A 15,506-nucleotide genomic window follows, 5' to 3' on the forward strand; every position below is an offset into this window, starting at 1 on the left:
CGTCTACTACACAATTACACCGATCAGAGTGAATTTGTTTCTAAGGCAGTGGATTTATCACGACACAGTAAATTTATGATTTCATAATTCTTTATTTATTCCCCAGTCAATGTTAACAGATTTGTTTTGCAGTACCTTATTTTTAACACCAAACGCGTGAATACTATTACAATACTCATTCAATTCCATCCAACTAAACCAATGTTATACCTATTCAATTCCATTACAACCCTATTCTATTCTCATCAGATGGCTATTTCATTACAGTCCTATTTCATTCTAATCAGTCAAACATGTCGTTAATTCTTGTTAAAATTATCGAAAACAGAAAAAAAAAAGTTAACGACACTGCTAGCTTGCTGACATGGCATGTTGCATGGTTGTTCATGAATGTTTATTACTGACATAAGAATCTTTTATTTCATATGAAATATCAGAAAAAAATTTAAAAAAAATCTTAAAACTTTTTAAAAATAAAAAAAATTTAAAATAGATTTAATTTAATAAAAAAATTTGAATGGGAAAATACTGATTAACCACGAACCCGCACATCGCACCATCTTCATCAAAAGCACTGTTCATCTAACTTTCAAATACCCACACTTCTTAAGCATCAATACCCATTATCTACCCTAGAATTGAAATCCAATGACATTTCACTCAAACCCAAAATCCATTCAAGTCAATCCCATCACTCCATCAATCGAGACTCACAAATCCAGAATGTTCCAAGCAAATATGCTGATTAAAAATCTAAACTAAAACTAAGGAGGAAAAGATGCACAATCAAATTGAGATGGGAACATCGATTTGAAAAACCCAACAAAGTTGATCCATCTTTGTCCCTGTATTCGGTGAGCTTGAAGCAATTAGCAGCTTTATCAAAGAGCTTTGCGGCATCTTCATGTTTGGCAGTTAAACAAACACTAGACTCTTAAGTTTTTCTTTTCTTTTATCTTGAGTTCTTCTCTAGTCATCGATCTCCCATTCTTCTCTCTCTCTAAAAAATCTTATCAAACATCACATCTTGGCCTCTATATCATTATCTAAATCTAAAATATACCTTCTCTCTTTTCTTTTCTTTTTTCTTTTTTAAATCAGAAAATTTTCCCCTTAGCTTGGTCTTGGTCCATGTATGGGTTGGTAGTATCACAATTCGAAATTAGAAAAGTTGAAGATGTGCTTGATACAAGAGAAAGAACAAAAGACTTTTTAAAGAGTTATTTCAGTTTCAATCGAGAATTTTTGGGCATTGTGGCTATTGTGATTCTTGGATGGGCACTGGTTTTCGCATTTTTATTTGTAATTTTTCATCAAAATACTCGTTTTTCAATGACGATAGACAAGAAAAGCTATTTTTTAATATTTTAAAAAAAATAATATTTAATATATATTTTTGAATATTTATAATTTTTCATTTTTCATTTTTTCATTTTCTAATTAGTTTTTAATTTTTTAATATTTTTTTTGAATTTTTTAATTATTTTCTGACATGGCATATAGGGCTGAGTATTCGATCGAGTCAAGTCGAATCAAGTCAAAAAAATTTGAGTTAGTTGAGTTGACGAATCATATTTTAGCAACAGAACTCAAATTAATTTTTTTTCGAATTGAATCGAATCGAGTGAAAAAATTTTGAGTTAAGTCGAGTCGAGTTAATGAATCATATTATTTATACTCAATGTTGTGTTTACATGGACCAATTATTCAACTAGTAGACGAAGTACAAGATTATTTAACTACATAAACAATATAATTGTTTTACCTTTTAACTTAATGAGTAAATATTTATCAAAAAAACGTAATTTTGTCTTTTAACTTTAGAAAAGGTAAACATTTATCAAAACGACGTACTTTTTCCTTTTCTTATTCGGATTTTCAGATAACTTGAATTATGTAATTCATATTCGAGTTAAACCAAAAAATTTAATTTTTTATTCGAGTTGATCCGAATAACTTGATTAACTCAAAGACTCGAACTATTTAATTCAAAATTTAATTTTTTTTATCGAATTTTTTGAATTGAATCTGATTTTGCTTACCCCTAATAGCATATGAGGCAAAATAATGCCATGTCACAATAAACATCCATGCAAAACGCTAAGTCAATGCCTAAATGTCATATCAACAAATTAACAGTGTAGTTAACTTTTTCATCCGTTGATCAATTTGAAAAAAAAAACCTAAAAGTATGAGGGCTAAAAAAGAAAAAGGGTTGGATTTATTTTTTTAACATAGATTAAAGGCTTAAAATTTCATTATGTCTTTTAAAATCACCACAAGTTTTCGTTTTAGTCATTTAACTAAAAAAATTATATTTTTGTCATTGAACTATTCAAAAGTTTTCATTTAAGTCACTAAAATATTCAAAAGTTTTTATTTAAGTTACTAGATTGTTAATTTTTTTCTAAAAAAAAGTTTTGTCAATGAGCTCCAAGCAATGATTCAACGATCGGTATGGCGAATCAATATCCATCGACAAGTAAAAGAACATATCTTAGATCCAAGTTGATCTGATGATCAGTATCAGAGATCGAAGAAAAAAATATTTGAATTTTGGTTCATAGATTCATGACGTCCAAATTTGTTTCATGAAAAAAAAACGAACTATAAAAGAGAAGAGGATGAGAGCTTTTGATTAGTATAGGTAGTGCGAAAAGAGAAAGCCATATAGCATTAACTTTAATAGCCTAGTGACTTAAATGAAAACTTTTGAATAGTTCAATGACCAAATTGTAACATTTTTAGTTAAGTGACCAAAATGAAAACTTACCCATAGTTTAGTGACTGATGGTGTAGTTAGCTCTAAGAAAAAAATAAGACTTATCAAATAAAGGAAAACAACACAAAACATGTTACATTAAAGCAACATAAACCCAAATTGACTCTTGAAATTATTTATTTGTTCGAAATACCCTCAAAATAGAAACAATTTAAAAAGTAGACAAAAAGCCACCGTTCAAGTATTTACAACCAACCAACTTTCCAAAAGGAATTGTTGGTGGTTGGTAGAGATTCAACAACAAGAAGCACCGACCTTTATCTGTCACAACCTACAAAGATAACAAAGATGACTACAAAATAAATATGCAAAGTGGAGAGAGGGAAGGCACGTGGAGTGAAAAAGAGGAAAAAACATGGAGATTAGAGATGATGGAGGGTGAGCGATACTGACCAACCATCGAACAACTGTTCGCATGGCACTAAAAAGTTCTTGCTTTAGATTGGCAGTAGATAATTCTATAAAAAATGGTTTATATGTCAAAAAACCCTTAAGAAAATGTAAAAAAAATCAGTTAAGCCTTTGTATTAAATATGTACCCAATTAAGTCCCTTCCTTAACGGTTTTCGTCATTGGCCACGTTGATTGTAACAACCCACCGATAGATATATTATTAAGTTATTATTTGGTGCGTAGTTATTTATGCTAAGGGTAGTTAACAAGTAAATTAGTGTACTTATTTTTGGTTGTATGTGTGGTGTATTCTATGGAATTCACCATTTGATAGACTCTAGAGTTTGGCGAGTTCTTTTGTTAAGTTATCTGCCAACCCTAAATGTTTTGGGAGAACTTGTTAGTTCACAACTTGGTAAGTTTGTTTCTGTGGTTAGTATATGTTACAATGACATGGTAAGTGGTGTTAGAGTTTAGTTGAAACCTAGCTAGAATTGAACTAGGATACTGTGATTTGATATATGTATTTGTCTCTCTTTTAGCTCAAGAAGCTAATGAATGTCCCAGCAACAAGGCCAAAAGACCTGCTTAGTAGATTTCTATACTAGATTTGATATATGTTACTTTTTACTTCCGTGTGTAGTAAATTTCATTGTTTTATGAACTATGAAAAGGCAAGTGTTCATTCACAATAATGTAAGTGTGGTGTTTGCCTTGTAGTGTTCAACCAGTATTATAAGTGTAGATATGGTTTGTTTATGTTCCGATATAAAATACCTTTCTTACTGCATGATCTAGTACCATCAATATGTGATATGTGAGATGTGATGATGAAGAAAGGGGATATGTTTGTGATGCCTCTGGTAGGACAGGTATATTGCAAACCGAACTGGCAGATCACAAGAAAGTATGCTCAACTGGACCGAAATGATGTGAGGAGTTAAGGAATGTGTGCATATGAATATGACAGATTAATATGACTCTGACTCTGAATTCTAGGCAAGAGGTTGGCATAAGGATGGGTTGTGTAAAAGTTATGGTTAAGTTGACTAATAGTAATTGCCCATGTGTCGTGTTAAGTTGGCATATCGAGTCTATCTGTATTCTATGAACACCATTAGGCGTATTATGATTATTGTGTTAAATCTCTCTGAAAGGTTGGATATCATTATGGTATTAAAGCTTGTTCATTAGTAATACCACTGTACATTAGATGTGTTTCCTTTATGGAACTCACTAATTTTGTTTGAACTTACTCTGTTATTATTTCCTTTTCATGCATGCTGACTGAAGGAAAAGATTCTGTTGAAGGGACTACGCCAGAAAACTATTGATAGTGAGTCATATGTTTAATTCTGTATCATGCATGACCTTTTGGGGTGGTGAGTAGATATGCTTTATAATCAACCTGTTCAATGATTTGCAACTTTTGTCATGACATTTTTATTTAAGAACTTTTGTGAACTCTTGAAGTATGTATTTTAATCCAAGCAATCGTGGTTTATGAGATTATCTTTTGACATATACGCCAAATAGTTTTGAATGTTGTTTTAACCACCAATGATGCACTTGAAACTATTATATGGTAAATGATCTATCTTGTGATTTACAAAATCTGTAACACCCTTAACCCGTATCCATTGTCGGAACAAGGTTACGGAGCATTACCGGAGTTTACATAACAAATAGACAAAAATTTCAAACATTTCACATCATATAATATTCATATCATAATCTAATTGAAATCAAACATATTGTCCCTTATATGAGCCCTCGAGGCCCAAAATACGCATTAGAAACAAGTCGGGACTAAATCGGATGCTCAAAGAATTTTTCGAAAAGCACTAAAATTTTTCAAGCTGCAGGGGTCACATGGCCGTGTGGCCAAACCGTGTGGGCATTTGAAATAGGGAACAGGGTCGTGTCCCAACCCGTGTCCGTACCTGTGCCCGTGTAACTCTCTGACTTGGGCCACACGCCTGTGTGCTAGGCCGTGTGAGCATACTGACTTGTGCAATTTAAAAGATACATATGACACACGGCCATGTCACCTGGCCATGTGTCACACACAGTTGAGACACACACCCGTGTGAACAAAAATAGGTCATTTTCTAAGCCACATTTCTCACCTAGTTTGATACCAACCTAAACACAACAATTTTCACATCGTCAAGCCATAACAAGACAATCAAAACAAGCCAAAATCAAGTCTTAAACATGAAATATCACCACATACAACCAATATGCCCTTAGGCACCTCAATTGACAATTTAAAGACATGTCAACAAGTATCTCAATTTACCTAAATAACCAATTTCATGTATGCATATTCAAACCACATTTTACTTTCTTTCATTCTACCATATCAAACACATAACAAATATGATAATGCCACTTATATACACATCAAAATATACCAAACACAAACCATTCAAATGGCTAGTTTCAACAAAACATTTATATACCAACATTGGCCAAAATAACCTATACATGTCATTATATCTGAGATTAATGACTGATAGATAGTGTGAGATAGCTTCGACCAGTTTCTAACCTGTACGAGCTCCCGAATTACTATAAAACATGAAAAATAACACAGAATAAGCATTTAAACTTAGTAAGTTCGTATAACACGAAATTTAACTTACCATATATCCATACAGTAGGTAAGTAAACATAGCATATCTCAACCAATTTGGCCAAAAGCCTAAACACATGATCACTAACATATAGCCATGAAAATCACATATAAGATCCAACACACTTGATTGAATTCATCAAATAATCAAATTTCATGTTTTTCATATAAATACCACTAATAGTTCATATCGAACTCATATAATCTCGTAACAGAACTGTGTCCATTGAACCATTTAGAATATCATTGGATACACAGGTAGTACACACGAGGTGTACTGAACTGTAATCCATCAATTCATATACATGTATGCTCATATGAGCTGTAAACAGTAAGCTCATGGGAGCTGAATAACGGGAAGCTCAGACGAGCTGAATAACGAGAAGCTCATAAGAGCTGAAATCGGTGACCCTAATGACATGTCATTTGTATCCTACGGATTCCTAAGGTTCAAACGGGGCTCGGTAATTGTTAAATATATAACTAGTATTTATTCATGAAAATTGTACAATTCACAAACAATAATTCAATTTAACACATATAAATGTACAATTTAATTACACGAACTTACCTCAACGAGTTTACGTAGATACGAAGGTGACTAATCCGATATTTTTCCTTTGCCTCGATCTAACACCGTACTAGGTTTAACCAAATTTATACGAATGAATTTAACTCGATTCAATATAATTCATATTCAATTTAGTCCAACAAATATTTTTGGAAAAATTACTATTTTTCCCTATACTTTTAATTCATTGCAATTTAGTCCCTAGGCTCGGAAAATAAAATTCACACAATTTAATCTTTACTCATGCCTAGTTGATTTTTATACCTATTAATAGCAGCCCATATATTTCATAAAATTCACAAATTTTACCATAAATTTATCATCTTTTCAATTTAATCCCTAATTGATAATTTCATCAATGTTCTCTTTATAAAAGTTGTTTATCTAACAACAACCTTTCATTTTCTATCATAAAACTTCAAAATTCAAGCATACTCATCAATGACAAAACCCTAATACTTTAACAATTTTACAAATTAATCTCCGGACTAGTTACATTAAGCTATTACGATCTCGGAAACATAGAAATATTAAAAACGGGACAAAAATACATAACTAATTAAGCAAAATAAGCTTGCTAATATTTCAAGCTTCCATGGCTAGGTTTTCTCTCTCTTTATTTTTTTTGTGGTAGATGATAATAATAGATGATATTTGTTTATTTTATTAATTTATTACAATTTTAATCACAAATTTCTAAAATTATCCTTAATATTTTATTAAATTTCTAATGATGAATATTCATACTTATCCACTAACCACTTTAATGGTCTGTTTACTATCTAAGGACTTCCAATTTAAATTTCTATAGTTATTTAATACTTTTAGCTATTAGAACTCAACTTTTTCACTTAATGCAATTTAGTCCTTTTTATCAGATTAGGCATGTAAATAGTTAAGAAATTTTTATACGGTATTTCTATCATACTGTAAATCATATAATAAAAATAAATTTTTTCGTCTTTAGATTTGTGGTCTCGAAACCACTATTTCGATTTCATTGAAAACGGGCTGTTACAAAATCTATTAACTTACATAATGCTTTCGCCAAATGTTTTATGTAAAGATGTGTTTACTTGGCGTACTACTAATTTGATTGTTTTGTTTTTGTCGCCAATACCTCGATAGTTTTAAAAATTTTCAAGTGTTTTGTTAAACTCTAATAGTTTTATGTTGTGACATACCATACCTAGATCTTGAGATTAGGACGAGCGTGGGTGTTGCATTGACCGTTAAAATAAATTGACAGACCAATCAGATGGTGACATGTGGTAGCTTCTAGTTTAATTTAATATTTTTTTCCATAAAAATATTAACAAATTAGAAAAAAAAATATTAAATATTAAAAAATGAAAATTGATATAAGCTTATAAAAACTATCAAAATATAAAAATTCTAATAAATTATAAAAAATTATAAAATTAATAAAAAATATTTAAAATATTTAAAATTTTATAAAAATGTATTAAAATTATATAAAAATCATAAAAACTTTAACTAGATCAAATCAATCAATTGAATTGATTAGACCAAAACTAATAAGGGTGCCAATTTAGAGAAAACCATAAGACTGGCTGACCTCGGTTGAACTAATTTTTTTAAAAATAATTTTTTACTTAATTGATTTAGACAAATCAATTGAACTAGCCAATTGAAGGCTTGACCAATTCGACCACTGGTCCAATTTTGAAAACCTTGGTCAAAATGTTTCATTCTAACATATGTTATTAGTTAGATACTGAAATTTTGGTTTGATAATAAACATTTAAAAGTAAAATTCAGTTCAATTGCCTGGTTCCCAAGTCAACCTGTTGATTTCAAGCTATCTGGTCCTGTTTAAGTTATTTTCTTTTTGTTTTTTATAATTTTTATAAGTTTATATCAAATTTAATATTTTTAATATTTTTTAAATAAATTTTACAATTTTTATTATTTCTGAAAGAATTCTAATACGTTTTTTATTTTAAATATTTTAAATAATTTTATCATTTATTATAATATTTATAAATTTTTATAATTTTATATCAATTTTATTATTTTTTAGATATTTATATTTTATATTATTTTTCTATTTTTATAATTATTTTTACAGGAAAAATATTATATTAAACTAGAAGCTGCCATGTGTCACCATCTAATTGGTATATTTATTTTAATGGTCAACGTGGCCAATCACAAAAACCATTAATGAAGGAGCTTAATTGGGTGCAAATTTAATACAAGAACTTACTTTAACATTTAATATTTAATTCAATGATAGTATATAATTTTATTTATTGTTAGGAAGATGAAGCGATAAATAGAATTGAAGGGGGCGGAGGTGTATATATTAAAAAAATATTGTAAAAAACCTAAAAATGTACCTTATTTATTTCTAATTGTAGAATTTATTTAAATAGAGAAAACAATATTAATATTAAAAAAGTTTCAAATTACAAAATTTAAAAGGTAATCAAAATACAATTTTAAAAGGATGAAATCATAATTTTATATATATCTAAACAATAATATAATATTTGTAAATAAAACTAAAAACAATTGATTAACCCATACATAATCCATTTTTCATTCTTTTATGTAAACTATTTATTAAAAAGCTGAAAATTTTATTATAATTGTTTCTTTTCATTCCGCCAATGGTACTTTGATTCTTTTAGATTTTATGTTTCCCTCCCATTCTATGTAAACGTGTACTTTTTCTTTTTTTTGATTTATTTTAGTTATAATGATTAATTATAATTGGAACAGCTGTAACTTCGAATAAATGAATAAATTATTTTTTTCAATTTTTCATTTTTAACCAAACAAAAAATAACTATTTTTTTTGAACTTACAATTCACACCTATAATAATTATGGTTTTAATTACTGGGCTAAATAATTAACTCAACAAATTAACTTAATTGAATAAATCTAGTGACTTTTTTTTCTTTTTTTCTTTTTTCCTTTTTCAATTTGTATATATGTTTTCGAGTATAGTGTTTACAAATATGGTAACAATAAGACTTGATGTCAAGTTTTCTGTTGAATCATTATAATTTAATCACTTTTAAAAAAATAAATTAATAATAATTAAAAGATTAAAATTTAGAAAAAAAATATTTTTTAAAAAGTCAAAGGTAAAAAAGAAAACCCAAAATAACTTTATAAAAAGCAAAAAATAAATAAAAAATTAAATGTTGGATTTTTATTTTTATCATTAAAAAACCGATCTAGTTATTGGGGTCTCAATCAACGAACTTATCCTTCAATTCTAACTTGGTGAGGTTGAATTTGACAACATTGGGGTTTATATTTGCAGGTAAAACAAAATTGAAAAAAGTTGACGTAGCCACAATTGAAACCACAAATGACTGAATATTGAAGTAATAGTAAAAGAAAACGAATATCATATTCCGAATTTTAATGATTTAATTCATTTTTAATTCCACTTTCTCGTAGTGGTTGAATCCAATAAATATGGGCTGCAACTAGGATTATTTATTTTCTTGGCAAGAAGAAAACAGGGATTGGAAGGTCAAGTTTAACTGACAACCGTCACGTGGCGGTTATCCCCTCCCAAGCTTTTGGGAAAATCCCGGCTACCCAACCTTTTTTCTGGGTTCCTACGTAGGATCCGCACCTAGCTTGGCTCCCACCTAAACCCACTACTTTTGTGGGCTGAAGCTGCTACATTATCCTCCTTGGCTCATGCCTAGCTTTTTTGGCACTTCTCTCTCGGCTTCAACATTGCTCAACTTGGTTGGTGGAAAGTGTGAACCAATTTTGGTACCGTGTTGAAGGGAGAAGGTGGTTAGTATTAAAAAATATATCCTGAAATTCGACCTGAATCAACGTCCACCAGATTCTAAAGTTGTTGAAAACTGACCTACCTCACTTTCAAACTTTCTTTTATTTTATAAATACATGGTATAATTTAATGCATCCTCAAATTTATAATCTTAGTATGTGTTATCCACATATATACATTAACATTATTATTTTATTTAAGTTGAAAGTGTGAAAATGTTGCCAAATTCAATTATTTGCTTTACTTTGTAAAAGAGTTCTATTTTGCAAGCAATATTACATGATATAATATATTATAAATATTTTTTAAGAATAGTTAGCTTGTACATTGTCAATGAAATGAAAGAAAAATTTACAAATGAGTTTTAGAGTATTATTGTCTTTATAAAAAAAGAAAAACAGCAAAAATAGCACATGGTAACCTCTTACATGGAGGGTTTTTTTTTTCATTGGTTATGTATAGAATAATTTTTTATTGATTTTCTTGGTAACTTCTATAATAGTTTTATAATTTATATTCAGAGTCGTTCACAGTTCATGATAGATTCTTTCAAATTAAATTTCTATAATAGTTTATTGTATAAAATTTTAATAAAATCAATTATTTTAAAGTAAAATAAAAAAATTGTTATAGTGTAAAATAGCAATCTCTTTAACATCTAAAATTATAGTAGATAAATGAGATTGTGCAATCATAGAAGGATTAAAGAGAAGATTAATATATCATTAATTAATTATATGAGAAGTGATAATCCTTAAATAAAAATCAATACATAAACTTATACAATTACGTAAAATTTTTAAAGAGTCATTAGATGATAAGCCACTTAAATGGAAACAATTAGGCATTCACTATAGGAAAAACGGCTCAAGCCGAATTACCGGAAAAGGTTAGTGATTGACTGGAGTTTCCCCTAAAATTGGGAGTTTTGCTAATAAAAATAGTACATAAACATAAATTATAAAAAAGTTAGTTTTAAAAATAATTAAATAACAAAAATGAATGAAAAACTTGTACTTTATAATAACCTTCACAAAGATTATATTTACCTTTCTTAATTTTTATATAATCTAATCTTCTTTTAATATTATTTATAAAATCTAAAATTTGATTCAAATTATATTGAATAATTTAACTAAGAAAAGAAACAAATGTCATTTTCTTCCACCAAACCCCAGTCAGACAATCCCCTGACATCCAACGGCTACTTCTCTCATATCAGCCGTCAGATGCTGATTTTACCAAATTCCAACCCAACACCAAAAATATATATAAATAATAATCCACACTGACTAAACCGGTAACCGGTAAGAGCCAATCCATTTTCTCTATAAATAGCCGCGTTCGAGGCTAGATTCGTTGTGCCGTTGAGTTCCGCTGCTTTATAGTTCTGGTCTGCTCAACACTCTTCCTTCTCTCTAAATCTAATACTCAGATCCGCGAGTAATTTTTGTCACAGGTTCCCTTTTCTACCTTTTTTTTTAAAAAAAAGAAAAAGATATTGTTTCTTTGTTTATTCATTTTATCCGTCGTTTTTGTTTGGAGATTTTGTTCTGTTGTTATTAGTAGCAGAGGGAAATGAGTGTTCTGACTTTGTGTTATCCGTTTCTATCTCGTTTTTTCGTTGATTTTTTGCTGAAATATTTGTAGATCTGTGCGGATTTTGTGTTTGTTTTGGAGTTTTTAGTGTGTATGTATGTTTTTATAATAAGATGCGAGATTTTGATGTTTGACTATGGATTGTTTATGGAAGTTATATTGCAAAAAACGGTTCATTTTGTAAAGCTTTGAGTTAACATGAGTAAATAAATGTTGCCGTGCGATGACTTCAACTTTAATTGGTTTTACATTTTTTTTTACTTAAAAAGTAGCCAAGTTTTGAGTGGGATGTACTAGATCTGTAAATTTTACATCATTTTCTGCCTTTTATGTTGAGTATAAAATATATATGAACTGTGATTTATATGTCGGTCAGTCATTTCTGTGCAGGCTTAAATTCTTGCCCTTCTGAAAGTGAATAATTCCAAAGGCTGTGACAATAAGGTTCTTTCTTTATGATGTCGGAAAGAATAGGATAGGAAAGAGAAAATTTTGTTCAGTTGTTTCTGAGAATGAGAAATTACAGTGAAAAACTGTGAAATTGCAACAGCTTCCATTATTTTTCCTAAATTATTGTTCACAGTTCTGACTTTAAAGCATGGAGCTGTTGTGTGTTATGTTGATTCTATTGTTTCTTAAATTTTTTTTTTTTACTTTTTATTTGCATCATATTCTATTGGCCTGCCACACTAAGATTCATTTCATCAAGTTGCTTCAGCCATTGTACTAAGGATTATTTGGTGTTCTTGCAATACGCAGCTCATTAGAATGGAGACCTTTCTATTCACATCTGAATCAGTGAATGAGGGTCACCCCGACAAGCTCTGCGACCAGATCTCTGATGCTGTGCTGGATGCTTGCCTTGCCCAGGACCCCGACAGCAAGGTTGCCTGTGAAACATGCACCAAGACCAACATGGTCATGGTCTTTGGAGAGATTACCACCAAAGCCAATGTAGACTATGAGAAGATTGTTCGTGACACATGCCGCTCTATCGGATTTGTTTCTGATGATGTGGGTCTTGATGCTGACAACTGCAAGGTCCTGGTCAATATTGAGCAACAGAGCCCTGATATTGCCCAGGGTGTCCATGGCCACTTCACCAAGCGCCCAGAAGAAATTGGAGCTGGTGACCAGGGCCATATGTTTGGGTATGCCACTGATGAGACCCCAGAACTCATGCCCCTTAGCCATGTCCTTGCAACTAAGCTTGGGGCTCGTCTAACTGAGGTTAGGAAGAATGGCACCTGCCCCTGGCTAAGGCCTGATGGTAAAACCCAGGTTACTGTTGAGTACTACAATGACAAGGGTGCCATGGTTCCCGTTCGTGTTCACACTGTCCTCATTTCCACCCAACATGACGAAACTGTTACAAATGATGAAATTGCTGCTGACCTCAAAGAGCATGTTATCAAGCCTGTCATCCCTGAAAAGTACCTAGATGAGAAAACAATCTTCCACCTTAACCCATCTGGCCGCTTTGTCATTGGTGGTCCTCACGGTGATGCAGGTCTCACTGGTCGTAAGATCATTATTGACACCTATGGTGGCTGGGGAGCCCATGGTGGTGGTGCTTTCTCTGGAAAGGACCCTACCAAGGTGGACAGGAGTGGTGCTTACATTGTTAGGCAGGCTGCCAAGAGCATTGTGGCTAATGGGCTTGCCCGAAGGTGCATCGTGCAGGTCTCTTATGCTATTGGTGTGCCTGAGCCCTTGTCTGTCTTTGTAGACAGCTATGGAACTGGAAAGATTCCTGACAAAGAAATCCTCCAAATTGTGAAGGAGAACTTCGACTTCAGGCCCGGTATGATCACCATCAACCTGGATCTCAAGAGGGGTGGCAATGGCCGGTTTTTGAAGACAGCTGCCTACGGACACTTTGGAAGGGACGACCCGGACTTCACCTGGGAAGTTGTGAAGCCCCTCAAGTGGGAGAAGCCTCAGTCTTAAAATCCAGCTTTGGCTGTTCTCGAGTGTCTCTAATCTCATACATATGATGCCCCTCATTCATTTTCATTTTCCTTTTTCTTATTTGTTCTCTTTCACCTTTAATTGTGTCCTTCTGTCAATGTTGTGTTCCAAAAATGTATGAGAATTTTGCTTATATTGATGGCACTGGAAGTAAACAATCTTCCTCTTATAATTGCTTAATGGAATTCTTGGCTACCTTAATCAAATTATTGTTGAAATGCCCTCTTTTTTATTTATCACATTATTCGCTGCAATTCCGTATTTCAGGCTTCGGTGCGCACACTTGACCTATGATATGCACGAAATATGGGTAAAATAGGGTATCACCCTCTTTGCATTTTCACCTTGTATCTGTTGCACGAAATCTCGCATCAGGTACTTCATTCCCATTCTTGACATTTTTGAACCTTAAGTAAAATAATAAATTAGAACTTTTTAAAAAAATTATAAAATGTAATAAAATAAAATTATATACTAATAATTTCATTAAAATAATACGTTTTATGACATTAAGCAAATAATATACTTTTTTAACAAAATTTAAAAATATATATTTTTCATTCAATTTACTCCCATGTCATCAACTACAAAAACACAAAAAATATTTAAAAATAGGTTCTACAAGCATTTTGATATGCAAACTCGTTAATGATAACATCAACATCAAGTTTTCCAAAAAAATCATTCTCGATTTTTTATTTTAAAATTAGTAACTATTAATAAAAGGAACAAAACTCAAAATTACGTACGAATTTTGGTCTAATGTGTAATGTTATACATGACTATTAAGTGAGTATATTTTTTATTTTAAATATCATATTAGTGAACTTAGTAGAAAAATTGGAGAGAGTTAATAATTGAATTCAAATTTTAAAATATGAAATATAAAATTATTAAATTTCAAATATACAAAAAGTATAAGGATTTAAAAGCATATTTTAAACTATTATATATTTAGTAGTTATTTTAGTTACACCGAGGTCGCTGTTATTCAAATCTCGTAGATTAGATTTTCATTTTTTAGATTTTTATATAAAAAAATCAATTATAAGTGGATATGTGGTGATGTTTGTAATAGCCTAAATTTTCAGTGGTGTCGGAACAGTGATTCGAGATCACTAAATCAGACAAATGAGTAGAAAATATTAATAATTTAGTGAATATAAGTTAAATGTGAAGTTAGGAAAATTTTTGAAATAGCGAATAGTGTACTAGAAATAAATATTTAAAAAAATTAGAATCAGAAACGAGGTATTGAGAGTTTGAAAATTTTAAAACGAGCCATAAATATTTTTATAAATATTTATGGAGTGTTAATAAGTTAGTATTAAAGTTTCGTCAAGAAATTTTAAAGTTCCGATAGTTAATTGAATAAAAAGGACTAAATGTAACAAATGTAAAATTATGGTAAATGATTAAATAGCTTAAATGATAAAAAAAAGACGGTTTAAAAGACAAATAGACCCAAGGTCTATTTGGGCTGGACGGCAAGGGGCATGAAATCAGCAGGAAAATTGATGAATTAAGGATAAAATTGGAATATTGCAAAATTTACTTAATAAAGCTAGGACTAAAGTGGAATTATCTACATTTCTCTTTATTTTGCTGTATTTTCATCAGCAAAAACACCATAGAAGGGTTTTCTTAAGTTGGTTTTTCATATTTTTACTGCAAATCAAGAAATCGAGGATAAACGAGGAAAAAAGAAAATTCCGAAATAGTAACAGAAATCTCTACAACTACTGCAAAATTTTTCGGGTAAG

At 30.6% G+C, this 15,506-nt stretch overlaps 1 protein-coding gene across 1 annotated transcript; it reads left to right on the top strand.

Moving 5' to 3' along the window:
• The first annotated feature begins 11,365 nt into the window (after positions 1–11,365).
• LOC107897154 (S-adenosylmethionine synthase 2) lies at positions 11,366–13,949 on the top strand. Its single transcript, XM_016822506.2, has 2 exons — positions 11,366–11,632; positions 12,532–13,949. Exon 2 carries the CDS (start codon positions 12,541–12,543, stop codon positions 13,720–13,722), a length of 1,182 nt encoding a protein of 393 aa, XP_016677995.1. The 5' UTR covers positions 11,366–11,632; positions 12,532–12,540; the 3' UTR covers positions 13,723–13,949.
• The last annotated feature ends 1,557 nt before the right edge of the window (positions 13,950–15,506 follow it).

This window comes from Gossypium hirsutum, chromosome A08 (genome assembly GCF_007990345.1).
Source record: "Gossypium hirsutum isolate 1008001.06 chromosome A08, Gossypium_hirsutum_v2.1, whole genome shotgun sequence".
Classification (NCBI taxonomy): domain Eukaryota; kingdom Viridiplantae; phylum Streptophyta; class Magnoliopsida; order Malvales; family Malvaceae; genus Gossypium; species Gossypium hirsutum.